Source organism: Humulus lupulus, chromosome 6 (genome assembly GCF_963169125.1).
Source record: "Humulus lupulus chromosome 6, drHumLupu1.1, whole genome shotgun sequence".
Lineage (NCBI taxonomy): Eukaryota > Viridiplantae > Streptophyta > Magnoliopsida > Rosales > Cannabaceae > Humulus > Humulus lupulus.
This window is the reverse complement of record NC_084798.1, coordinates 37419015-37446413: the sequence shown is the minus strand read 5'-3', so window position 1 is coordinate 37446413 and position 27399 is coordinate 37419015. Positions and strand designations below refer to the sequence as shown.

Below are 27399 nucleotides of genomic sequence, written 5' to 3'. Positions count from 1 at the left end.
CATTGAGGCTAGTGGAATGTCTTGGGGAAGTTGCTGAGGAGAAGGCAGAGAATTGAAAGCTTGGGAAGCAAAGCTGAGAATTGTGGCTAGGAATGGACAAGTAGCAGTTGAGGGATCAAGCTAGCAGTATTTAAGGATTATCTCAAGGATTAGAAATCTCAGAGGTAAATTCTATAACCTGGTTTTCTTACTGTGAATTTTATGAGGGGTTTGGATAGTGCTTTGGTTGAGCTTAGCTCTAGCTTTGATTTTGAGTTGGATTGAGGATTTGTTATAGATTCCAGGATGTGTGTACTATCTATGATGTGGTGTTGAAAGTTTTAGGCTTGATTCTTGCTTTGGCACACATTTGGGATAATTTCTGTTGAGTTTGGTTGGGAGAAACGTTGGAGAAACCCAGGGATTTCTGGGTTCACGGTGGCTCGCCGTGACCTAGTTCATGGGCGTCGCTGCCCGCGTGCCCCAGAAGGCCCTGGGAGGGCTGCTGACATGAAGGCGTGCTGCGACCCTAGGGGACAAGTCGCGGCCCGCCTCCCCCCCTGCCAAGATGCAGAGGCTGCACCTCTGACTTGAGGCATGCCGCGACCCTCAGGGCCAGGTCGCGGCCCGCCTAAAGAGTTTTAGCTTAGGTTGGTCTTAAGGCTCAGGGATCTTAACTTAAGCGCTCAGGATGATTTCTACTACCCAGTTTAGTAGAAATTGAGGCTAGTATTTGAATCCAAAGCTTTTAATTGGTTTAGGATCTTAATGGTTATCCATTATCGCAGTGTAAGTGGGTTTTACCGCAAGGGCTCAAGGATCAGGGATCATGCTCGGGGCTGTCATACACTTGCTACTCGGGACCTAAGGTAAGAAAATTGTACCCGAGTTGTGAATGGGGCTTAAACCCCTTGTATGAATATATTATGAACATGAACATATCTGTAGTTGAGAATATCTGATTGGGCATGCTTGTATACTTTTCCAATGATTACTTGCTATGCATTGTGCATCTGTGATTATATCTGTTTACAGGCCTGCCTATGGGTGCTGGGGGCCGATAGCAAGCGTGCGAAATGCAGCCCAGCCTAAAGGTGCTGGGGTCGGCTATAAAGCCAGTGGACTCGATCTAAGGGCGTCGGGCCTGGACATTATGCAATAAACAGAAGCGTGGTTCACGCTTAACTATTTGTATTAATTGATGAGATTGATTTATATGCTTGATTAAGTTGAGTACATCTATTGAGTTTGTTGCATATATTTTATTGTTAGTTGAATTTGGTGAATTATATTACTTCTTTTATACTATTGCCCAGTTGGGCATGTTGTTTTAAGTTTTCTTGTTGGGTCTTGGCTCACGAGTGCTACGTGGAGCAGGTAAGGGAGTTGATAGCTGGACCAACCATGAGTTGGAGAGCTTCAGGGGCAGTGTGTACATATGCAGCCTGCTCGATCACAACGGTCAAGATAGGTTGGGAGGAACTAGGGTTAAACCCTATTTTGCCGCTTAGGACAGCTAAATTGTATCTTATTATCTTTTACAAGTCTGTAAACTGATTTTTGGGATCCCGTGTACCAACTTAATATTTTAATGAAAAATAATCATTTTGTTGACCGAATCTTTTATTACTTGATCTTAACTTAGTCTTTAATTACACATTTAAGTTCAAACAACTTGTTTAGCAGGATAAGCACTATTTTAAACACACAATGTAACGATCTTGGTTATCCAGGGTGTTACAGCCTCGCATAGCGAGGCCCTTGTATCTCGACACTTAGTCGCTCGAGGATGCCCTTCTTGGACTCTCGCCTAAGAGACCTTCCTATCTTAAGGTCTAACTTAGTGGCTTAATGCGTGGTGATTGAGGGGACAATTACCCATATTCACAACCATCATGATGTCTGTTGATGCAGACGAAGACAAAGAAGCCACTTTAACCAAGACGCGTCGATGGTGATATAGGGGAATAATACTAAAATTAATAAATTAAGGTTATTATATTAAAGAGTTTAAATTAATAATCGAAATTTATTGGTGCTTGAAGTTATAGGTCCATAGGTCCCCAAGATGGTTCTATCAACATTATTCAAGGTAATAGTGGAAATTGGGAAAATCAAGAAAATAGCATATTTGGAAGAAATTTGTTCTTAAGGGTCAAATATGTAATTGAGACAAATTATTTAATTGATGTTGCAATTTTCAAAATTGACATTTTAATTAAAGCAATTTTCAAAATTAATTTTTTAAATAAAATTGGAATTTCGAAATTGGTATTTAAATAATTAGAATAATTAATTTTGAATTAATTGATTTTATTTATTTAAATACATGTGAAAAATATATTTCTGATAATTCAAATTAGTTTTGAATTTGAATTAATATTTATTATATAATTGAGACAAATTATTTAATTGATGTTGCAATTTTCAAAATTGACATTTTAATTAAAGCAATTTTCAAAATTAATTTTTTAAATAAAATTAAAATTTCAAAATTGGTATTTAAATATTTAGATATTTTAATTTTGAATTAATTGATTTTATTTATTTAAATACATGTGAAAAATATATTTCTGACAATTCAAATTAGTTTTGAATTTGAATTAATATTTATTATTTAATTAATCTGATAAGATAAGCTATCAGGTTTAGATATTTTTGAATAAATAAATTATTAAATATAATTAAAAGAAAATTGGTTGTAACACATTCCTAAATATAGGGATGTTACATGCTATCTAGTGTGTACTCTATCTAACAGATCAGATTAGATCTTGATATTTTTCTTTTATTTATTTAATAACTATAGATTTATAGTTTGGATTTAAGTAATTCTTTTTATAAATCAATCAAGAATATAGTTTTTAGAAGATACGTAATATTCAAAATATTCTAGAGAGAAAAAATATATCGTAATATTATCCTATCCCTGAATCTGTCTCAGACCTAATATTCCAAGATCTTATGTGTTGAGAATATCTTGTGAATAATAAATTTTCCTACCATTACTCTACGTGCCCACACACGTCTTGAGGTGTAGATATACATCTTGGAAAATCTTGGTCTAAGTATTTAAATAACTGCTTTGGATTGGATGTTCGTAGTAAATACAAAAAGATAGCAAAGATTCTTGATAGTTCTTCAACTAGTAAATCCTCATATTTTTATTTATTTATGAGTAATGTTTTGCATATTAATGGATTCGATTATTTAAATATTATTTAAATAATTTTTTTGAAATCTGTGGGCCCAACACCCCGTGCTTTCCACTGCGCATACGGTAAACCAGTTACCAACACCTTTTACCCTCTCCAACTTGTTGTTCCCTAGCGATTATTTAGCCGAGCCTATTATATTCCAGAAATTTGATGTTGGCACCTCTTCTTTTGAATTACCACCTAATCCTTCCACTTCAGTTCCAACTCCTCTTACTGGGATTGCGCCCGAGATTGTTGTCACTTCTAGTGCTCCACTGGTCTTTACTACACATTCTTCTCCCCTTGTAACTGGTTTGGAAACCAAGTCGGTTACAACTCTTGTCACATGAGCACCTTCTGTTGGTCCTACTGTTTTAAATGCTGGCAGCAGTGGGCCTTCTTTGTTGCATTATCCTTTCTCAACATTCTTGAATGATGACGTGCTGAACACTTTGAGGAGTGAATCCTACATCCCTAGAAATCTCTTTTTCAAGCTAAGAGACATCCCTCCAACGGTTCTCCTTCAAAATATCTACGATGACAGTCTTCTAGTGAGCATTTTTTGTTACTCCCTTGTTTTTTTTAAAGATCTCTCACCCATTACTGACCATCGCTCCTTTACTTTACATAAGCAAGGCTTCTATCAGCCGGTGTTCTTGACCAGACTAGATCTTTTGAGGCAAAGCATAGAGTTTCCCGTGAAGTTCAAAAGAAACTCTCCGAAGACCTTCGCATCGCTAAATTGGCTAAGGAGGAAGTTGTTTCTGTGAAGAGAGAGTTTTCTAAGGCTCAAGGGCGACTATCTAATTTGATAGTTTCCGCAACGAGAGGAATTTGCTGAAAAATAAGCCTGTGGATGCAGAACAAAAGCTAGTCAGTGTCCATTCCCTCGAAAAAGAACGGGATTAGCTAAAAGAAGAAATCACTGCTATGAAGCTAGAAATTTCTTCTCTAAATCACCAACTTTTGGAACGAGTATGAGTTAGTCAAAAGCAAGACAATTGCTATCTTTGAATACACTTCTCATTAGGAGCCTAGAGGATAGTGTGGCTACGTTAACATTCAAACTTCAGAGCGTAGATAAGAATTGGAAGGAGAAATACTCCACCGGGGCCGCAGAGTTAACATCTCCAAGGAAAGCTACTCTTGAAGCCAATAGGAAATACTTGGTGCTTGAAGATGAGGTATCTCAATTAAGAGTGGAATTAAGCACAACACAAAGTTTGTCATTTGCTTCATCTAACGAAAGGCTTTCATTATTGAAGGTAGTACATTTCCTTTTATTCCTTCTGTCCTGTCGTGTAAGCCAATAGTTGCTCTTTATCACTAATTCTTTTTTTTTTATGTAAATCAGGAGTTGGAAGAGGCTCATATCCAAGCCACAAGGGAGTGTATCAACGATCTCCCCAAAACAGAGAAGAAGATGAACATGATGGTTGACCTTGAAATTGCCTCCTATCTGGACACATGGCTCAGGATAATGACCTTCCTACTAAGGAGAAGATTAAAGTTGTTCAAAGGGTCTGTACGCTGTTCGACATTGAATATGGGCATTAGAATTTCAAAGAGTTTGTTGTTGCACTCGGCGATATCAACATCACTTACCCTGTCAACAATCTGGAAGAATTGAAATGTAGGCAAGATGCCTTGGGGTTTATATATTTGGCCAATGGAAAACCTGTGAAGGACCCTTCGTCAACAAGTGAGGCTTGCTCTACCACTACTCATGCTGCTCTAGAACCCAACGCTCTAGAATCGTCAGCCCAGGGATCCTCTGCTAAAAGGAACGATGCAGTTACTCTGCCTGCTGATTATTCAACTATCCCCCTTCCTCATAGTGTACATTTTCTAGCTCATAATGGTAGCTTAGGCCCTTAATCTTTTAATAGTTTAGTACTCCATTTTTGTACATGTAAATAATCAACTTTTTGTGGCTAATTTTTATTTGCTTTTTGTGTATTTAGGAGTAAATTAACATTCCATCTTTTGTTCTTTGACCAATCATTGCGAAATCCATTTATACCATTTTTCAAGAGCCATATGTATGCCAAGTATAGGTGGTGGGAATCGCTGCATCGTAATTTCCTTTGCCTTGTTTTGTTTGTATTTCTCTATACATCATCGACTTCTCTCCTTCTTAGCCATAGTTTTGTCATTCACGTGAAGCGCAAAGGTATTGGAGACGCTCGGGTCACCTTCGCTCTATCTTTAACAAGGAAAATTTTCATCATTTTTCTCGAAGCAATCAAAAAGCATTCAACTTGGGTTGTTCACGGCTCTTCTCGGGCTCCAAGCGCGGCTTAGGGTTCTACAAGAACGAACCCAGGTCATTCAGGCCTAAGAACACTTAAGCTTCGGTCTTTGTCAAATTTAGTGCCTCCTCATGATTTGTGTTCAGAGGCTCCAATAGAACTTCTTTAAGCAATATCTTCTCGTTTTTAGAAATGAATAATATCATCTTTTCCCACCAACTTTTGACCATTGTTGGTGTAACACCCTGTGTAACGACCCAAAATTTGCTAATAAGGATTACGGGCCTTGCTTATTGTGCTGGGAGGGAATAATTGGTATATATGTATGATTTAATGTTTAAATTCATGATTATATGATGATATGTGAATAAATGATTAAATGCATGTGTTATGAGTATTAAATATGCATGTGGGCCTTGATTAGTTTAGAAGGGCATATTTGTAATTTGAACCCGTTGAGGGTATGATTTTGAGTTATGTGCGGTGTTTCCAACATTAGAAGATCTTGTCTCGCAGTGTTAGCAGGAAGTTACGAAAGTGGTATTTAGTTGTGAAAGTGGTAACTACTAGTTGCCTGAGAATTAGTGTAGTTACTAAAATAATAAGTAAAAAGTGGTATTTTTGCAAAGAGTAAAAAGGACTAGGTTGCCCTTGAGGTTTAGGAAGGAAATGTATTTGAAGGAGGGGTAGAAAGGTCATTTAGGTTTTAAATGAGATAAACCACAACTGAGGTTGATCTTTACGTTCTAGATTTCTTAAGGGTTCCATGGTTATGTTGGTTCAACGTTTCAAGAAGGAAAGGAGAACTCAAGTTTAGGCAGCTGGATTTTTGAGGAATTGGGAGTAGAATCAAGCTATGGAGGAGGATTTACATGTAGCAAGCCTTAGGAATTTCAAATTTGGGAGGAAGGTAAGGGTGTGATTGGTAGTTGATTTGGAAATGATTTTATGATTTTGAAAATTCAAAATTTGTGGGACTTACCAAAATATCTGATTGGTAAATTATTTTTTAAAACTATATCCTAATCAGAATTCTAATTTTGTATTGTAATTTAGAAAACAACGATTTCGCATTTTCTCTGTTTTGTGATTTTTTCTCCAAAAACCTAAAATCAAAATCAGGGATTGTTTGTTCTCTCTACTCCTATCCTCTGTATCATTGTTTGTATTATTATTTTTTTTGCCAATTTTTATGACTTGAGTATGTTCCCACTAGTAATAAGGTGTTTATGGAACATTTTATGACATTTAGGATGCCCAATTCAAAAATAAGTTGTGCTGGTATTTTCATAGATGACAATGCAATATTGTTATGAATTTAATCAATAATTATTATTAAATTTTAATTTATCAATATAATGAAATTTTACATAATTAAATCTATTGATAAATCAAAATTTAATATTATACAACCTATGTATATAAAATATATAAAATTAAAATAATATTCAGATTCAGCTGTTCTAATCGCGTATTCAGTTTCTGTTATATTTTCAAATTTAATACCAATCACAGATTCATTTTTTTAAAACTCAAAAATAGTTTACTGACATTGAACCAATCACATTTTCAGAAACATGATTTTAGTCACTAAATTCAGATTTTCATTTTAGAATCTCACTTTTCACAAATACAGTTTTCTAATCGCGAACCAATCAGACCCTAAGAATTTCATTTTCTGGTTTTAGGTTTTCACTTGTTCTTGAGAGTTATGGATTCTGATTTCTAAATTTGGGTTTGGGATGAAGTTGTGAGGAACTTGAGCTTGGGAGTTTGGGTGCTGAAGCTTGGAGTGGCATTGGAGGCAGCCTAGGGTCGAATTCCTCTCTAAGGTAAAGATTTGTAGCCCTTGATTGTTCTTGGTTTTCTAGTTTTTCAGTTAGTGTTCTTGAGATTCAAGCTCAATTTTGGTGTTTGTGTTTGGTGGGGTTCTTAGCTAGGTTTTGATGTTGCTATGTTGTTTTGGGTGAGCTATAGTGATTTATGGGCTCAATTTTGTGTTTTGTTGATGATTGGGGAGGATTTTTGGAGCTTTGGCTCAAGGAAGTTCAAAGAGAGAAACCCTGAAATTTGCATTTATACTGGCACTGTAGCGCTAGGTTGGGAGCACTACAGCGCTAGGCTACGTTTCTGGGGGGCTAGAGTCTCTAAACTTAGCGCTATAGCGCCCATCTGGTAGCGTTGTAGCGCTACTCAGCTTTCAGAACCTGATTTTTGGGTACTTTTTAGGGTTGTTGTCCAGGGGCTCGGGGGTCGATTCCACCACCCCGTTTGGTGGAATTAGAGTTCCCGAGAGCTTGGGATTGGTCCCAAAAATGGTTTATGGAATCGAATTATAATGAGGGTGCTACTTATGGTTTGTGATTAGGTGATCGCTTGGACTTTGGGACAGGATCGTTGTAACGCTCTGGTTACCCCAAGACCGTTACGGTGAACGTTGAACTGTGAATTTAATTCGCTACCCGAGTTCTTTGGTTAAAAACGTGCTTCTAGGTGTTATTAATAGGGTAAGGTGGAAAACCAACAAAAGGAAATATATATTTTATTTAAAACATAAAACTATTCATGGGCCCATAAAAACGTTTACAAGTTATTTACAACTCAAAATGGTCATTACAGGTTAAATTTACAACCTGCCGACCTAAGCGGTAAAAATAGGGAAAACCCCCTAGTTCCTCTGAGAACTCCTTGGCCGTGGTGGTCAAGCGACCGCATATGTACACAGCACCACCTAAGCTCTCCACTCAAGGCTGGGTGAGTTTTTCTTTCCCTTTACCTGCACCACATAGAACCCATGAGCCAAAGCCCAGCAAGAAAACACAATATTGCATGAATATAATATCAACAATGATCATAATAATCATTCAGGACTTTCAGTCCAAAATAGAGGAGTGGCAATTAGAAAAGTCACTAAAGTGGGTTCCCATTAGCCATGTGACGATAGGGTCACCTGAGCTTTACAAATAAGTGATCCTTTCACTAGCTTATCAAGGTAGGTGCTTGATGAACTAGTCACCAATATAACCTACCGCATGACCATAGAGTCACAACCATGGGATTACGCTCCCTAGCCACGTGACAAACAGTCACCTAGGCCTTAAGCCCTGGCTCTAAGTAACTAGTCCTAGACTAGTCAAGCGCTTATAAATTTTCATCGACCTTAGGGTCGGTCCAGCATTAATGCTCCTAGAGTCATTCAACGATGATATCGATTAGATCTAATCTTTGATCGGCCCTGCATTCATGACGCTTATGCCGTTTCTAACTCTCAGGTCAGTAATACGCGACCAGTGCCAACTCTGACTATTCAGTGCCATACACAAATAAGCAAGATTTTTTAACCATTTAATATGCAATCAATGTCCACATTTAATAACCAACATGCCTCAACAACAACCACGCATGTCATATACTCAGGGTGCAGTTTTCTTACCTCTGATTCGAGCAAGAATGAATAAAAGAACGACCTTTGAGAACGATCAACCATTAAGCCCTTTAGCGGTCACCTAGTCATAACAAAATATGGAACACCATCAATAAAATGAATAACAAAGGTTCCCGAACCAAGATCTAGCCTCCGGGACATCGAATCCCACTAATCCGGGTAGTAGGAACGATCCCGAGGCCTAAAATTGAGTTCCCATGATCAAAACACCCAATTGGCCTCAAAACCCTCCATGAGCCGCGGCCCCTAGAATCTTGAACCGCGGCCCCTAGCCACACCAAGAGCAAGCGCAACGGCGCCCACTACTCAGTGCCACGGCCCCCAGCACACACAAACCTCACCTCCTTTAGCATCGAGCTTGGGCCGCGACACCCAAGAACAGGGCCGCGACCCCACCTGGGGAAACCTGCCATAAATCTGTTTTCTCCCATTCTAAACCTTCCAAAAATATACCTAAACATCTCCAAATCCAAAAATCAAAGTTCCCAAACTTCCCAATGATTCAAAATCATCAAATCCCGAAGCTCAAATGAACCAAAAACTCATCGATACACAAAATCCAAATCAAAGCTTAGAAGCTCTAAAACTCAAAACTTAAAGCTTGAATTACATTTGATTGGGTTGTTTCTCATTAAATCCTTCCATCAAGAAGCTTCTAATATTTCCTAGGATCACTATACCTCGATCCTCACTTGATTCCGACTCCTAGAACTCAAGATTTCTTCGAAATTGTCGCGAACGTCACAACGGTTAACGGGAGAGAGAGAAAGTGTTTTAAACATACGGCTCTTTCTGACAGACTACTTCAGGCTTAAGTAACCTCAAATAAAACCTAATGCTTGAGGTCCCAAAAACATCCCCGGGGGAAAAATAGTCAAAACTCCCAGAATTTCCTCCTGATCTCAATAACTCCAAATTTATCATCAAATAATCACTCTCATTATCCAATATAAGACCGTCTCATGCCGAATAGCTCGAATATATCCCCATAATAATGGGATCTCATCCATAAATCACAATATGCTCAAAATACACAAATATGCCCTTAACATGCCAAATTACCAAAATGCCCTAATAATCAAATGTGGACCCACATGCATGCATTTAACATCATATTATAATATAATTCACATAAACATGCACATAATCATTTAATGGCATAATTAAACAATTATTGCCCTCCCGACCTACTAATCCAGCCATTAAACTGCATTAGGGATTTCGGGCATTACAATCGTACTCGAGGGGTCGTCTCTTGAAATCTAGTGCAAGTGTAAAAGGTAAGAAAACTGCACCCGTTTGTGTGGCTGTGATGGGACTAAGGGCTCCCTATATTTGAATACATAGATTGTATGATTATGATATGCCATGTAAGCACGAAATAAATGGCCTAAGAGTGTCGAGATTGATATTTGCACATAGGATGCGGCTTGGCCACTAAGAGCTGAGGTCAATTAAATAATCATTGAGCTTGGCCTAAGCGAGTCAGAGTCAGTGGGTTAAATAGAGGGTACCCTGAGTATTGTATGAAATGTTTATTATTGTTAATTTGATGTTTATGACTTGTTGAGTACTGAGATGAACGACTTGTGATTGTCTTCATCGATGACATTTTAGTGTACTCCATTTTAGAGGCAGAGCATGAGCGACATCTTCGACGGGTCTTACAGAGGTTGAGAGAGCACCGGTTGTACGCCAAGTTTAAGAAGTGTGAGTTTTGGCTACCAGAAGTGACATTCCTTGGACATATTGTTGGTGAAGATGAGATTAAGGTGGATCCATCTAAGGTGGAGGCAGTTAGGGATTGGCCGAGGCCAATGAATTCCTTGGAGGTTAGGAGTTTCCTTGGATTAGCGAGTTACTACAGACGGTTTGTGGAAGGGTTCTCGAAGATTGCTACACCGATGACAAAATTGACACAAAACAATTTGAAGTTCGTCTGGTCAGACAAGTGTGAGAACAATTTTCAAGAATTGAAGCGACGACGTATTACAACACCTGTGTTGAGTCTTCCTTTGGAGGAAGGAAATTTTGCGGTATATTGTGAAGCGTCGATGTTGGGTTTGGGTTGTGTGTTGATGCAGAATGAAAAGGTTATAGCATATGCATCATGGCAGCTAAAGGAGCATGAGCAGCAGTATCCTACCCATGATCTGGAATTGCCAGCGATGGTGTTCACACTGAAGGTGTTGCGACATTATCTGTTTGGGGAGAAGTGCAAGATATACACCAATCACAAGAGTTTGAAGTACTTCTTCACCTAGAAGGACCTGAATACGAGGCAGGGACATTGGCTAGAGTTGGTGAAGGACTATAATTGTGACATTCTTTACCACCCAGGGAAAACCAATGTAGTGGCAGATGCATTGATCCGGAGAGGCTTGGGACAGTTGTTTAGTTCTACTCAGATATCGAGAGAGTTGGCAGAAGAGATGTCCAGAGCAAGGATAGAATTGGCGGTGGATCAGTTGGCCAATATTACTTTGCAGTTGACCCTACTAGAATAGATTAAGGAGGGTCAGTTGGTTGATGCACAGTTACAGGAAGTTAGAGAGAATGTCTTAGCAAGAGCGGCTAAGGACTATTCCATTTCAGAGGTTTATTTGCTACGGTATCAGGGTCGGATCTGTGTTCCGACTGATGTGGGGATTAGACGAAAGATACTAGATGAATCGCATACTACGCCGTACTCACTTCATACAAACATCACGAAGATGTATCATGATCTACGGACGTTGTATTGGTGGCCTGGGATGAAGAAGGATGTGGTAGAGTACATGGCCAGGTGTTTGACTTGTCAGCAGGTGAGGGCAGAGCATCAGTGACCAGCGGGGTTGCTACAACCTTTGGGTATTCCTGAGTGGAAATGGGAGGATATTACAATGGATTTTGTGGGAGGTTTACCCAGGACAGTGGGGCTGCATGACTCGTAGGGGTGAGCATCGGTCGGTTTGGGCGGTTTTTTCATAACATAAAATCCAGAATTCTGTTTTCGGTCCGGATTGGTGCAATCCAAAAATCGACCGACCAAACCAGTAAAAGAAAAAACCGACCGTTTTGGACCGCAGTTTGGTCGGTTAAACTGACCAAACCGAATTTCTTATTTTTTTTTATTTTTTTTAAAAAAAAATTTGAAAGTTTTAGTTAAAAAACTAAAATTTTTGGATTGTTGGAATCCATTTTTGTGCATTTTTAAAACATAAATATATAGAACATAATTTCATTTATTTTTTTATTTTTATTTAATAATTTTAATAATGAATAATTATATAATATTATATTGTTCGGTCGGTTTCGGTTCCGCCAGTCGGTCTGGACAAAATTTTCAAACCGACCGAACAGTGGCGATTTGCGCCGTTGGCGGTTTTTTCGGTGTTCGGTTTAGGTTTTTTCGGTGTTCGGAAGGTCGGTATATACGGTTTTTTCAATTTTTCAGATTTTATGCCCAGCCCTAATGACTCGGTGTGGGTGATAGTGGACAGATACACCAAGTAAGCTCACTTTCTACTAGTGAAGTCGACCTATATTGTTGATCAGTATGCAGAGTTGTATGTGAGGAAGATTGTACGTCTCCATGGGGTTCCCAACTCTATAATATCAGACCGGGATCCTATCTTTACCTCCAAGTTTTTGGGTGGATTGCAGAAGGCTTTGGGAACTCAGTTAAAGTTCACCATGGCCTTTCATCCTTAGACTAATGGACAGTCTAAAAGGACGATTCAGGTATTAGAGGATGTTAGGAAAATATTGTTTTGCCTCAATGGAAATGATTATAATATTACAACTCTATGCAATAATATTACAAGTAAATATAGATTGATTAAATAAGGTTACAACTCTATAACTGAAAATACAAATAAACCAAAGAAAGGAAGAAGATGATGATGAAGAAGAGAATAGTGAGAATACAACTCTAAGCAAAAGATTACAAGTAAAATAAAGTGTTTAGACCAAATGAAAAGATTACAACTCTTAAACAAAATATACAAGTAAATAGAACAAGAGAATAAGAAGAAAAGCAATAGAATGAAAAGAAGAATAGAAACACAATCAAACTCTCACTTACACAACCTAAGTGAAGAGGATTGGGGATCACCAACTTGAACAAGGTATAAAACCTTTGTCCAAAAGCTTATTTCCCCCTAACTCAAGCACTAAGGGATCTCTCTCAGATATTGGAAAAGCTTTATGGAATTATCAAGCCTCAAGGTGTTTCTAGCCAAGTGCTCTAGTGGATAGAAAATGGTGTGTCTTACAAGTGAGCATTAGGCTCCTATTTATAGAGTTTAGAGACACCCTTTGAATTTCAAATTCCACCAACCCCCATGGATGTTACCAATGATTAATTGGATGTTTTATGGAATTAAAATAGAGTTTTGGGAGTTACTTGGCTTTTGGAAACGTTCAAAATTGGATAAAAACCAAAGTTGGAAGAGGCTGTCAGGCATTAAGGCCGCGGCGCTTGCTACCAAGCGCCGCGGCCCTCAGTCAGTTTCAACACCTATTTTTTTTCAATTTTTTCCAAAACGTTCCAATTTATTCCCACTTGATTTTGTAACTTCCATACACAATATGGGAGTTAAAATCACATCTCTATCAGCCATTTCTCATATGGCTTTAAGAAATTCATCTCAATATTGTGTAACAACAAATCTACACAATAATGGGTGATATTTAGGAGTTACAAATTTGTGATGAATTTGTAACACCAAATATGTTACATGTTTGGATATTTCACATATATCCAAATAATGTAACTCTCTATTATATGTTACAATATGTGACACTCTATGTCACATTTATTTAATCTAAAACATTATATTATAAAATAATATAATATTACATTATATTATAAAATAATATAACAGAGGATATGCTCAGAGCATGCATGATAGACTTTGAGGTGTCTTGGAGTAGGTATCTCCCGTTGATCGAGTTTTCATACAACAACAGTTATCAATCAACGATTGGAGTAGCTCCATATGAGATGTTGTATGGGAGGAGATGTAGATCGCCCATTCATTGGGATGATATGGGTGAGAGGAAGTGTTTGGGACTGGAGATGGTTCAAAAGACTAATGAGGCTATCGAGAAGATACGAGCTCGCATGCTCGCTTCACAGAGCAGACAGAAAAGCTACGCTGATCCTAAGCATAGGGACGTGGAGTTTCAGGTAGGGGACCACGTGTTTTTGCGAGTTTCACCACTGCGAGGGGTAAGGAGGTTTGGAAACAAGGGCAAGCTGAGCCCTAGATTCATTGGACCCTTTGAGATTCTAGAGAGGATCGGGCAGGTGGCTTACAGGTTATATTTGCCACCGTCGTTGTCGGGAGTTCATGACGTATTCCATGTTTCTATGCTTTGAAAGTACGTCTCAGATACAACTCATGTGTTGAAGTATGAGGACTTGGAATTACTGATAGATTTGTCTTATGAAGAACGACCGGTTCAGATCTTGGACAGGAAAGATAAGGTTCTAGGAACAAGACGATTTGTCTAGTTAAAGTGTTATGGAGAAATAGCAAGGTCGAGGAAGCGACCTAGGAGCTTGAGTCAGCAATACGGAATCAGTATCCCGAGTTATTCAGGTAAATTTTGAGGACGAAATTCTCGGTAAGAGAGGTTAGTTGTAACGACCCAAAAATTTCTAATAAGGATTACGGGCCTTGCTTAGCGTGTCAGGAGGGCATAATTGGTATATATGTATGATTTAATGTTTAAATGCATGATTATATGATTATATGTGAATAAATGATTAAATGCATGTTTATGAGTATTAAATATGCATGTGGGCCTTGATTAGTTTAGAAGGGCATATTTGTAATTTGAACCCGTTGAGGGTATGATTTTGAGTTATGTGCGGTGTTTCCAACATTAGAAGATCTTGTCTCGTGGTGTTAGCAGGAAGTTACGAAAGTGGTATTTAGTTGTGAAAGTGGTAACTACTAGTTACCTGAGAATTAGTGTAGTTACTGAAATAATAAGTAAAAAGTGGTATTTTTGCAAAGAGTAAAAAGGACTAGGTTGCCCTTGAGGTTTAGGAAGGAAATGTATTTGAAGGAGGGGTAGAAAGGTCCTTTAGGTTTTAAATGAGATAAACCACAACTGAGGTTGATATTTACGTTCTAGATTTCTTAAGGGTTCCATGGTTATGTTGGTTCAAGGTTTCAAGAAAGAAAGGAGAACTCAAGTTTAGGCAGCTGGATTTTTGAGGAATTGGGAGTAGAATCAAGCTGTGGAGGAGGATTTACAGGTAGCAAGCCTTAGGAATTTCAAATTTGGGAGGAAGGCAAGAATTTCATTTTCTAGTTTTAGATTTTCACTTGTTCTTGAGAGTTATTGATTCTGATTTCTGAATTTGGGTTTGGGATGAAGTTGTGAGGAACTTGAGCTTGGGAGTTTGGGTGCTAAAGCTTGGAGTGGCATTGGAGGTAGCCTAGGGTCGAATTCCTCTCTAAGGTAAAGATTTTTAGCCCTTGATTGTTCTTGGTTTTCTAGTTTTTTAGTTAGTGTTCTTGAGCTTCAAGCTCAATTTTGATGTTTGTGTTTGGTGGGGTTCTTAGCTAGGTTTTGATGTTGCTATGTTGTTTTGGGTGAGCTATAGTGATTTATGGGCTCAATTTTGTCTTTGGTTGATGATTGGGGAGGATTTTTGGAGCTTTGGCTCAGGGAAGTTCGAAGAGAGAAACCCTGAAATTTGCATTTCTGGTACTAGCTTTGTAGTGCTAGGTTGGGAACACTACAGCTCTAGGTTGCATTTATGGGGGGCTAGAGTCTCTGACCTTAGTGCTGTAGCGCCCATCTGGTAGCGTTGTAGTGCTACTCAGCTTTCAAAACCTAATTTTTGGGTACTTTTTAGGGTTGTGTTCCAGGGGCTCGGGGGTCGATTCCACCACCCCGTTTGATGGAATTGGAGTTCCCGAGAGCTTGGGATTGGTCCCAAAAATGGTTTATGGAATCAAATTATAATGAGGGTGCTACTTATGGTTTGTGATTAGGTGACCTCTTGGGCTTTGGGACAGGATCGTACTCGAGGGGCCGTCTCTTGAAATCTAGTGCAAGTGTAAAAGGTAAGAAAAATGCACCCTTTTGTGTGGCTATGATGGGACTAAGGGCTCCCTATATTTGAATACAGATATTGTATGATTATGATATGCCATGTAAGCACGAAATAAACGGCCTAAGAGTGTCAGTATTGATATTTGCGCACAGGACGCGACTTGGCCACTAAGGGCTGAGGTCAATTAAATAATCACTGAGCTCGACCTAAGTGAGCCGGAGTCAGTGGGTTAAATAGAGGGTACCCTGAGTATTGTATGATAAGTATGATATGTTTATTATTGTTAATCTGATGTTTATGACTTGTTGAGTACTGAGATCAACGGCTTGTGAATCATTAATTTCCATCACTGGTTATGTGTCTGTCATAACATGCTGAATATCTGGTTAACTGCCTTATGGATTATCTGTATTGCTTATGTTATGCTTTATGGTTTTCTTGATGGTCCTTGGCTCACGAGTGCTACGTGGTGCAGGTAAAGGCAAGGGCATTGTGGACCAATCCTGAGTTGGAGAGCTCTGGGGGCGGGATGTACATAGTCAACTGCTTGTCCGCCAGGGCCGAGGGATAGTACAGGGACAGGAAGACCTAAAATGCGTATTTTTCTATTAGAGTGGCTTGTGATTGTATAGAACTTTTGAAAGTTTGTAAATTGTCCTTAAACCCTTTTTTTTTTTGTATCCCATATACCAAACATTTAATTAAATGAAAATTTATCTATTTATGACCAAAATCTTTTAACCCTAACTCGATTATGACTTTAGGGTCACATTTTTAGCTAAATGACTTGATTAGTGAGTCTTGCACGATTATAAACACACAGTGTAACGGTCTTGGTTACCCAGGGTGTTACATCCTACTAATCAGGATCGTTACACTATGTAATTAAATTAGTGCTTAATTCCCTAAACGAGTTATTTGCACTTAAAACGTGTCATTAAAACTAACTCAAGGATTAGGTATTAAAAATTCCAGTCAGACAGTAATCATTAAAATGGTTTAGCTCTAAACACCTGATCCCAAAAGAGTTTATAAACTGATACATAAGCAACGTAGATACAAAAAGGCCAGCCTAGGTGGCAAATCAGGGTTCAACCCTAGTTCCAGCAAGTAATCCCGACCATGGCGATCGAGCAGGCCGCATATGTACACCCCTCCCTTGAAGCCCTCCAACTCATGGCTAGTCCAGTTTTTCCTTGTCGTTACCTGCACCACTAGCACCCATGAGCCAAGACTTATCAAGAAAACATAAACATATTCATAAATAGTTATTCAACAGATTACTGATCATAAATAGCATGCTTAGCAATTATAATTGATACTTAGGCATGCATTCAATCCATCTAAGCTACCAATGATCCACATGGATTCCCATCACACCATTTCCCTTAGAAATGGCTGTGTAGCCGGTCAAGTGTGGACCATGCTCCATGTTCTGAGCGGCTATAGAGTCGTGCAAGCGTATATCATGATTCCGGGTTGGCACAGCCATAATGGCCTGTGTTTCACACGTTAGTGCCATCCACAACTTATAAGTCGAGCTTCTATGTTTGCCCTGCCAGTTTGGCTTACGTTCAACAAGCTATTGTCGTGCTTAACTTATAAGCTGAGCTTCTCTGTTGGCCCTGCTAGTTCGGCCTACGTTCAGTACGCAATTTCCATCCTTAAATTATAAGTCGAGCTTCTCTATTGGCCCTGCCACTTCGGCCAGCATTCAGCACGCTATTGTCATCCTCAACTTATACACCGAGCTTCTTAATCCACATAAGCGACTATAGTGTCACACCGGGGCCCACTACCCTATTCCCATCTAACCAGCCTTAGAGCTAGCCCAGTGCATCTTGCACTTTATTTTTCAGGCGACCATAGGGTTGTTCAAGCATATATCATGCTTCTAAGTTGGCTTAACCACATCGACCTGCGTTCAACATGCTAGTGCTGCCCTCGACTTATAAGCCGAGCATTTCAATCAGATATGACAGATAACGACATCAGCCTGCGTTCAAAACGCTATTGCCGCCCTCGACTTATAAGTCGATTCTTTTAATTAGGTATATCAGATGAATAATCATCATTTAACACATGTATACACAACACAATTAACATGTTTGACAAAACATTCTAAGCATGAATACAACAAAGTTAGATAACGAGGGCTCAAGCCCTAATCACAGTCCAAGTGCAACTTTCTTACCTCAGGTCCTGAGTGAATAGCATATGATGACCCCGATTATGGTCCTTTCCTCCCAAGCCTAACGATTCACCCTAGTCACAACCATAACAAGGAATAACTATCAATAAACAAACTAATAAAGGCTTCCGGACCGAGTCCTAGCCTCCGGGACTCTGAATTCTACTCACCCGGGTAGTAGAATCATTCACGAGCCCTTAGGTTTGGGTTCCCATAACCCGAAACCCTAATTTCTAATTTTTCCCCAATTAGAGCTGCGGTGCCCCCCCACTAAGGGTCGTGGCACTCGACAAGCCAGAGAACTCCAAGCCCAAATTCACTGGACACGTCTCGCGGTGAAACCCGCCTAGCACCGCGACGCCAAAGTAGTTTGAGGCACGCCCGTGCCTCCCTGAGTTCATGAGGACCGCGGCGCGACCCTGCGAACCCAGATTTCATGTGATTTCAGAGATCACAATTCCTCCCAAAATCATCCCAAGACACAGTTTAACCCAGAATCGACCATAAGAATGGTCTCAGCAATACATAAATACAATAAACAACCTTTAAAGCTTAACCAAAACACAAAATCAAACCTATCCCAATGAACACTAAAAAGAGAAATCAAACCAAGGAAAAACAGAGCTTACCTCTTGATTCATTGCAATAAGCCTGAATCCTTCTAGTTGTTGGTACCCTAAACAACTCCCAATTTCCCAAATATCACTTCTCAACTTAGTATTCAAGGTTTCTCTTCCAAAACTTCAAAAAAACTTAGAGATAGGGAGAAGGAATGTGAGGGAGCAGTGAGAGAGAGTGCTCTATTTTTCTGAGTTGATAACTCAGCCTTAGCCTATACATAATGGTCTCAAAAAGACCAAAATGCCCCCTGGCCAATTAATCCTCCCCTTTATGCCTCCAAGGGAAAAATTGACATTTTACACTCTTGCCTCACATTACACTTATCATTCTCAATTAATTCTGCCGAACCCGTAATATCACTATTTTTCCAAAATACGACTCATACTCCAGTGAGTCCTAGAAACTCACCGAAATAACCTTTGGCTCACCCCGAGTCAGGTATAAGTCCCCGTTGTGACTAAACCTCTATCTTGCTCAAAAGAACCGACTCTTGCCGAATATCTCAAATATACCCACATAACCATGTGGGCTCAACATATAACACATATAATTACAAATATGCCCACAGTGGGTTAAAATTACGAAAATGCCCTTTTAACAGAATTGGGTCATTAAGCATATTTAATACACTTAAACATGCAATGTAACGAACCAAAATCACTAACATGGCTTAAGGGCCTTGGTTAGTGTACCAGGAGGGCATAATTGGTTTATGTGTGAATTTATTTAATTAACGTGTGATTATATGATAAACATGTTATATGGCTATGTGAATGTAAATGTGGTTATATGTTATATCTGTGAGAACCACATTATTATGTGGGTAAGCTCGAGGCGATCCTAGGGAGCTAGTTAGCGGGAAGTCACAACGGGGCTTAATGTTTGACTTGGGGCAAGTCAAGGGGTAATTCGGGTATTAGATGGTTATTTGGGTTATCGGGTTATGGAAATAAATATATGGAGATATATTTGAGGTTAGGAAGCCTAGGCGAGAATATTGGGGAATTTTACCATTTTGCCCTCGAGAACGTTTCTGGTACCCCAAGCCTCGGGATTGATTTAATTAGCTAAGATTAGACTATGTTAACAGAAAGCAGTAGAACAAAAGACACAAATCGACCCATTTTTGCTCTTCCCTTCTCTCTCTTCTCTCTCTTAAGAACACTACTGAAACCTAAGGGAATAGCTGGAAATCTTGTGTTTTGTTCTAAATTTGTGGGGGATTAGCTTAATTCTAACCAAGGAACACCCAACCAGGATCAAGGTAAGAACTGAAATTCATTCTTGAGCATTAGAATTCTGAGTTTTGGCTGAGTATTAAAAGTGTTTATGGTTTTGATGTTAAGGATTGAATTAAAGCTGAGAAGCTTGGATTTTATCTCAGGAATCTACTAAGGAAGTGGTTCATCAAAGAAGGTAAGCTTCAATTCGTAGTTTAGAGCTTAAATTCTAAGCTTGCATGACTGGTTTTTGAGTTCTTTAGTTGCTGGGTTTCAGAAATCAAAATGGGATTTTAGTGAGTTTTTAAGCTGAATTTCTGTTGGGTTATGTTGCTAGAATCATGTTATAAGTCTTGTGATTAATGGGTTTTGGAATTAGGGTGGTTTTTAGCAAGGTTAGGTGGCTAGAAATGGTGGTTTTTCCAGGCACGAAGGGTTGGGCCGCGGCTCTGTTCTAGAGTGCTGCGGCCCTGCGAAGCAAGGAAGAGCCAAGGAGGCTCTGCAGTGGGGAAGCGCCGCGGCGCCACAGGGCAGGGCCGCGGCGCGTGTCTGTCTTCATAGAGGCTTAGCCACTGTTTCAGGGGCGGGTCGCGGCTAGGTTTCAGGGGCCGTAGCTCTTAAGGGCATCTTTGATCTTTTGGAGGTTTTAAGAGTGGGAATTCGATTCCACCACCGTGTTTGGTGGAATTCGATGTCTCGAAAGCTAGAACTCCATCCGGAAATATTAACGCGATTATTAATGGTACTCCCTATCTTGGTTGTGACTAGGTATTAAGCTAGGGCTCGGGAAGCGGATCGTGCTCAAGAGGCGTCACGCATAATCAGTGAACTTGGAAATTAAAGGTAAGAAAACTGCACCCGGTTATGGAATTATAATGGGACTAAGGGTTCCCTATTTTGTATGCTTTGTAAAGGATGGTATTATGTCATGTACACAGTAAACCAACGGCCTAAGAGTGTCGAAGTTTACACTAGCGCATAGGGCGCGACTCGGCCACTGGTAGCTGAGGACAGCTTGTTATGCACTGAGCTTGGTTTAAGCGGGCCGGAGTCAATGGGGTAAACAGAGGGTGTGACCTTAAGTGTCGACCCTGACTATTATATGATTTATTTGCTATTATTGTTTGGTGGATTGTTATGCTGAATAGTTGGGTGACGATTAGCTGACTCTTTGGTTGAATCTGCATGCTTTGTGAATATTGTGGTATGTTAAGTGTATGAACGTGCTTAAAGGGTTATCCAGATATTATTATTGCTTGTTATGTAATATGATAGGTTTTCTTGCTGGGCCTTGGCTCACGGGTGCTAAGTGGTGCAGGTAAAGGCAAGGGCAAGCTTGATCAGCCCTGATTTGGAGAGCTCTGAGAGCAGAATGTACATGAACAGCTGCTCAGCCGCCACGATTGAGAGTGAGATAGGAATAGGAGAACCAAAAATGTTTGTTTTGCCTTAGAGTGGCTAACGATTGTTTAAACTTTGGAAATTTTGTAAACCGACTTTTGAACGTCGTTCCTTTTTGGGATCCCATGTGTAAAATGTTTAATTCTATGAAATGTACTTTTTTTGAGACCAAACCCTTTTAACCCTAGCACATTAACGGTTTCAGTGACACGTTTTTAATTAAATGACTTGATTAGCAAGTCCTGCACCTTTATAAGTACACAGTGTAGCAGTCTTGGCTATCCAGGGCGTTACATGCAATATCGGTCATATAATAATATAACCCTTGCAATTATCATAATCACATAAATATTCAATTAATTCACATATAATTCGACTTATGCCCTCTCGAAACCCTAATCAATACCCTAAGCCTTATTAGGAATTTTGGGACATTACAATTGGGTTCATAACACCCTCATTGAAACAAACAATTGTAATCTTTCACTCCTGATACGTCCCTCAAATCATCAACTACATTATACAACGTAAGTATAGCCTCTTCTGGCTAATTATATTTGCCAATTACGTCTCGTAAATCGTTGACCATTTTATGGTTCATCACGATATTTCTTGACCAATCATTTCTGCTGAAAATAGCTCGCCAAAAAATAGACATTTGGTTCATTAATCATCCTCGGCCAATAGTGGCTCACAAGACATCATTCAATTTTTTCTTCACATCGAAGTCTTACATAATCTACCTCGTACTTCTCCCTAGATATTTTTTTATTAAAAGCATGTTCGTTGTCTCATATAGCAATAAACGTCTCTTCTGCAGTTTAATAATCTTTTTGCACGAAATCATTTTTGCTAGTTCGACGAAGTTTATCGTTTGTCTTATGAAAGCAAAGTCCTTTACAGATTGTGATTTATAGATCGCTTTCCTCAGTCTTTATTCTGGTTGGTTCTTCTAGATTTATGGCTGATCTTAGAACGCTTTGGCACGTTAATTCAACTCTTATGTAACAAGTGGTCCTCTTTTGCTTCAGAACCTTCTTGTGTCTGAAGAAAGTTACGATGTCGCATGCTCTGTTATGATTCATTCATTTGGCTTCGTGGTTCATGACTTCTTTCAAGTGTGAATGCACCGTTACATCTTACACTTTAGTTTATTCTAGACTTGCAATGTTCTTTCGCATCAGAGCGTTCTTCTGGCTCAATTTCACTTGTTCATGCATCTTGGATAATCACTTTTCGTATATTTAGCGCTCGGGTAAACTTTACTTTCATTCGCATTGTTATGAATGATTAGCGAGTTTTAGACTTGTTTTAGTGTGTCTACTTAGGAAGTATTTTAGAGGTTTAGGGTTGTTTTGTTCTATTTTACGCTTGTTTTGTGTTGTTTTTGTTTATTTTCAGGTTTTGAAGGATTGGGATGATTTAGAATGAAAAAGATGCCAAAAAGCACAAAAATTCGTAAAGCTGTCAAAAATGCCTTTTCTAAGAGAGTAGCGCGACCTCGCTACTGTAGAGCGCGACCGCGCTAGGTTGCTGGAAATTGAAATTCGGCAGATTTTTAAATGAATGGCATTTTGGTCCATTCACAAGGGGCTAATTTAGGGTAACGAGTTCTGATGCGAATAGGAGGAAGAAGAATAGTTGACTAGTATTAACAATTGGGTAATCAAAGCAATTGAAATCATATTCCTAATTTCACATCCATTGTCAAATCCTTTTTTATTTGTTGTTTTGCTTGTTTTGTTTTCTGCAATTTAATTTAAAAACCAATTTTTATTGTCGCCAAATAGAAATATAAATCCAATTTGGTTAGTACTTGGCTGCAATTCCCTTGGGTTCGACCTCACCTGTGTGAGTACTACTTGTATGATACGTGCACTTGCGTGTATTAAAATAAAGCAACAAGTTTTTAGCGCCGTTGCCGGGGAATTGTTTAGTTGATATTACGTTAATTGGAATAAATTCTAATTTGGTTTTCTTTTCACTTTTTGCTAACTTGTTTGTGTCCAATTCTTCTTATCTCATCTCCGGTACCATTGGTTTATGCGACGTCAAGGACCAGATGTGAGAGTGCCTGTTGATCCTGAGATAGAGAAGACTTGCCGGCAGAACAGAAGAAACAAAAGGTTGGAAAGAGTTGTACACAGGATTGAGCAAGAGGAAGTTATGGCCAACTACGGTAATAATGGGGGTGCCATAGAAGACCCAGCTAATGGTCAGAATCCACCCGACCGTAGCCTGAGGGACTATGTGTTGCCAACAATGACAGGGGTCCAGTCTTGTATAAGACCACCCACCGTAGATGCAAACAATTTTGAAATAAAGCCAGCCATACTTCAGATGGTTCAATCCACAGTCCAGTTTGGGGGACTACCCACTGAAGACCCAAACATGCATCTCTCTAACTTCATGGAGCTCTGTCAGACATTTAAGATGAATGGAGTTAGTGATGATGCTATCAGACTTAGATTGTTCCCATTTTCTCTGAGGGAGCGAGCTAAGAGTTGGTTGGTATCTTTGCCACCTAACTCAATCAATACATGGAATGATCTAGCACTGAAGTTCCTCTCCAAGTTTTTCCCTCCAGCTAAAGCAGCTAAGTTGAGAGGAGAGATCAATAATTTTTCTCAGTTGGATAATGAGTCTCTTTATGAAGCTTGGGAGAGATTCAAAGAATTGATAAGAAAGTGCCTGCATCACGGAATAGAGAAATGGATGCTAGTCCATAATTTTTATAATGGGTTGTGTGGTACTACTCGCACACTCATTGATGCAGCAGCTGGTGGTGCGTTTATGAGAAAAATCGCCAATGAGGCATATGACTTGTTGGAAGAAATGGCCATGAATAATCAGCAGTGGCCAAGTGAAAGAAGCTCTTCAAGGAAAGTGGCCGGTATGTATGAAGTGGATGCAATTTCGAAATTGACCACTCAAGTTGAGGCCTTGACTAAGCAATTGCAAGGCAATGTAATAACAGCTCCAGTGCAACAGGCCCAGACTCTGTGTAAAATATGTGGGGGCCCTCATGCCTATGAACAGTGTCAGTATGCTGATGTAAACAACATGCCTATGGAGCAAGCTCAGGCTATTGGGAATTTTCCTCGACAGAGCAACAATAACCCTTACTCCAATTCCTGTAATCAAGGGTGGAGGAATCATCCCAACTTTTCTTGGAAGAATGATCAGCAAGGCCAATCTTCAAACCAACAACAGTCATTCCAACAACAGCCACAGGGGTTCTTTCAGCCGAGATTTAGGTAGCAGCAACAACCCCAACCGCCCACTCATCATCAACAACAACAAAATTCTGGTGGAAATTCTAATGCTCAGTCAGATGTGTTAAACCAATTCATGGCTGAAACTCGGTCTTCTATTAGAAATTTGGAGACCCAAATGGGACAATTGGCTACTCTCATGGCTAATCGTGCCCAAGGTAACTTGCCTAGCACCACTAAAGTCAATCCGAAAGAGAATTGCAAGGAAATCACGTTAAGAAGTGGGAAGAATTATGAGGGACCAAGCGAGAAGCAGCCAGTTGAAGAAGTGGGTCAGGATCAACAGGCACAGGCACCGACACAAGAGGAAAAGAAGCACAGTGAGAAGAAGGCTACTGAAGGCATACTAGCAAAAGAAGCTTCGCCACCAATCAGTATTGAGCATCACATAAAGATTCCCTACCCCCAAAGGCTCCGTAAGAACAACATGGACAAGCAGTTTACTAAATTCCTGGAAGTATTCAAGAAACTGCACATCAACATTCCATTTGCGGAGGCCTTAGAGAAAATGTTGAGCTATGTCAAGTTCATGAAGGACATCTTGTCCAAGAAAAGGAAGATGGAGGACTTTGAAACTATGGCATTGACGGAAGAGTGTAGTACTATACTGCAAAAGAAGCTCCCTCCTAAACTGAGAGATCCTGGGAGTTTCACAATACCGTGCACTATTAGGAGAATTGAGGGAATAAATGCTATTTGTGATTTGGGGGCTAGTATCAACCTGATGCCATTGTCAGTTTTCAAGAGATTGCAACTTGGTGAAGCCAAGCCCACAACTGTAACTTTGCAACTAGCTGATCGTTCATTGGCACATCCAAGAGGGGTAATTGAAGATGTCCTTGTCAAAGTAGACAAGTTTATTTTTCCTGCCGATTTCATAGTTCTTGACATGGAAGAGGATAGCAATGTTCCCATTATCCTTGGGAGACCCTTCTTGGCAACAGGCCAAGCACTCATAGATGTTCAGAAGGGTGAGTTGAAGTTGAGAGTGCAAGGAGAAGAAGTTGTATTCAATGTGCTCAAGGCCATGACCTATCCAGAAGCTAGTAACAATTGCTTTTCGGTGGATGTAATGGGTAATTTAGTGGAAGAGAGAAAACTGATAAATGATCCTCTTGAGTTAAGTTTGGTTGAAGATGAGGTTAGTGATCAGGATGGAAAGGAATTTATGGAGTACACAAAATGGCTTAATTCTTATGGGCCATTAAAGAGGAAATACTTTGAAGAGCTTGGGGCAGTACCAAAAAAGTCATTGCCCTCAGTTGAGAAACCCCCAGAGTTAGAACTGAAGGTACTTCCTAACCATCTGAGGTATGACTTTTTGGGTGAAAACAAGACGCTTCCGGTTATAGTTTCAACTTCACTTTCTGATGTGGAGACTGAAAAATTATTGAGAATTTTGAGAGAGCACATGAAATCCATTGGGTGGACTTTGGCAGACATTAAGGGGATCAGCCCCTCTACTGTTATGCACCGGATTTTAATGGAGGATGGAGTCAAACCAACCATAGATGCCCAAAGAAGGCTTAATCCGCCAATGAAGGAAATTGTGAGAAAGGAAGTGGTGAAGTGGTTAGATGCAGGGGTGGCTTACCCAATTTCTGACAGTGAGTGGGTGAGTCAGGTTCAGGTAGTACCTAAAAAGGGGGGAATGACGGTAGTGAAGAATGAAAAGAACGAGTTAATTCCAACAAGAACTGTTACTGGTTGGAGAGTATGCATTGACTACCGCAAGCTCAACAAGGCAACAAGGAAAGACCATTTTCCCCTTCCATTCATTGATCAGATGTTAGACCGATTGGCAGGAAAGGAGTATTATTGCTTTTTGGATGGTTACTCCGGGTATCATCAAATAGTCATTGCACCAGAGGACCAAGAGAAAATGACATTTACATGTCCTTATGGCACATTGGCTTTCCGACGAATGCCATTTGGGCTATGTAACGCACCAACAACTTTCCAACGGTGTATGATGGCTATTTTTTCTGACTTGGTTGAGAATTGTATAGAAATTTTCATGGATGATTTCTCAGTGTTTGGCTCGTCGTTTGACCATTGTTTGAGGAACTTGGAGCTGGTATTGATTCGATGTGAAGAATCCAATTTGGTGCTTAATTGGGAGAAGTTCCATTTCATGGTTAGAGAGGGGATTGTTTTGGGACACAAGATCTCACAGGAAGGCACTGAGGTAGACAAAGCTAAGGTGTCTACTATTGAGAATTTTCCCCCTCCAGTTTCGATAAAGGGGATTCGTAGTTTTTTGGGTCATGCTGGTTTCTACAGACGGTTTATAAAGGATTTCTCAAAGATCTCCAAGCCATTGTCTAGTTTGCTTGTTAATGGAGTGCCCTTTGAGTTTGGAAAGGAGTGTATGGAGGCTTTTCAGACTCTTAAAAAAAATTGATTTCGGCACCTGTAGTCATTACACCGAATTGGGAGCTTCCGTTCGAGTTGATGTGTGATGCAAGTGATTATGCTGTCGGGGCCGTGTTGGGTCAACAAGTTGACAAGGTTTTTCGCACCATCTACTATGCTAGTAGGACCTTGAATGATGCTCAGTTGAACTATGCTAATACTGAAAAGGAGATGTTGGCCATCGTCTTCGCTTGTGACAAGTTCAGGCCATATTTAATCGGGAATAAGGTTATTGTGTACACAGACCATTCGGCGATCAAATACCTTATGACCAAGAAGGATGCCAAGCCAAGACTAATCCGATGGGTCCTTCTCCTCCAGGAGTTTGAGTTAGAAATGAGAG

General features: G+C 39.7%; 1 protein-coding gene, 1 long non-coding RNA gene and 1 other non-coding gene across 3 annotated transcripts; 2 read left to right on the top strand and 1 right to left on the bottom strand.

Moving 5' to 3' along the window:
• Nucleotides 1-3490: 3490 nt before the first annotated feature.
• Nucleotides 3491-5163, top strand: LOC133783963 (uncharacterized). The gene is made up of 2 exons (XR_009871049.1): nt 3491-4441; nt 4531-5163. It is a non-coding gene; the product is annotated as an uncharacterized LOC133783963 (long non-coding RNA).
• An 18246-nt stretch (nt 5164-23409) lies between these two features.
• LOC133784984 (uncharacterized) lies at nt 23410-24627 on the top strand. The gene has a single exon (XM_062224246.1). It carries the CDS (start codon nt 23410-23412, stop codon nt 24625-24627), a length of 1218 nt encoding a protein of 405 aa, XP_062080230.1.
• LOC133787476 (small nucleolar RNA R71) lies at nt 23965-24071 on the bottom strand. Its single transcript, XR_009872496.1, has one exon. It is a non-coding gene; the product is annotated as a small nucleolar RNA R71 (small nucleolar RNA).
• Nucleotides 24628-27399: the final 2772 nt, after the last annotated feature.

Coding starts and splice junctions, on each gene's coding strand:
- LOC133784984 (XM_062224246.1), top strand. CDS start 23,410: ATGCGACGTCAAGGACCAGATGTGAGAGTGCCTGTTGATCCTGAGATA.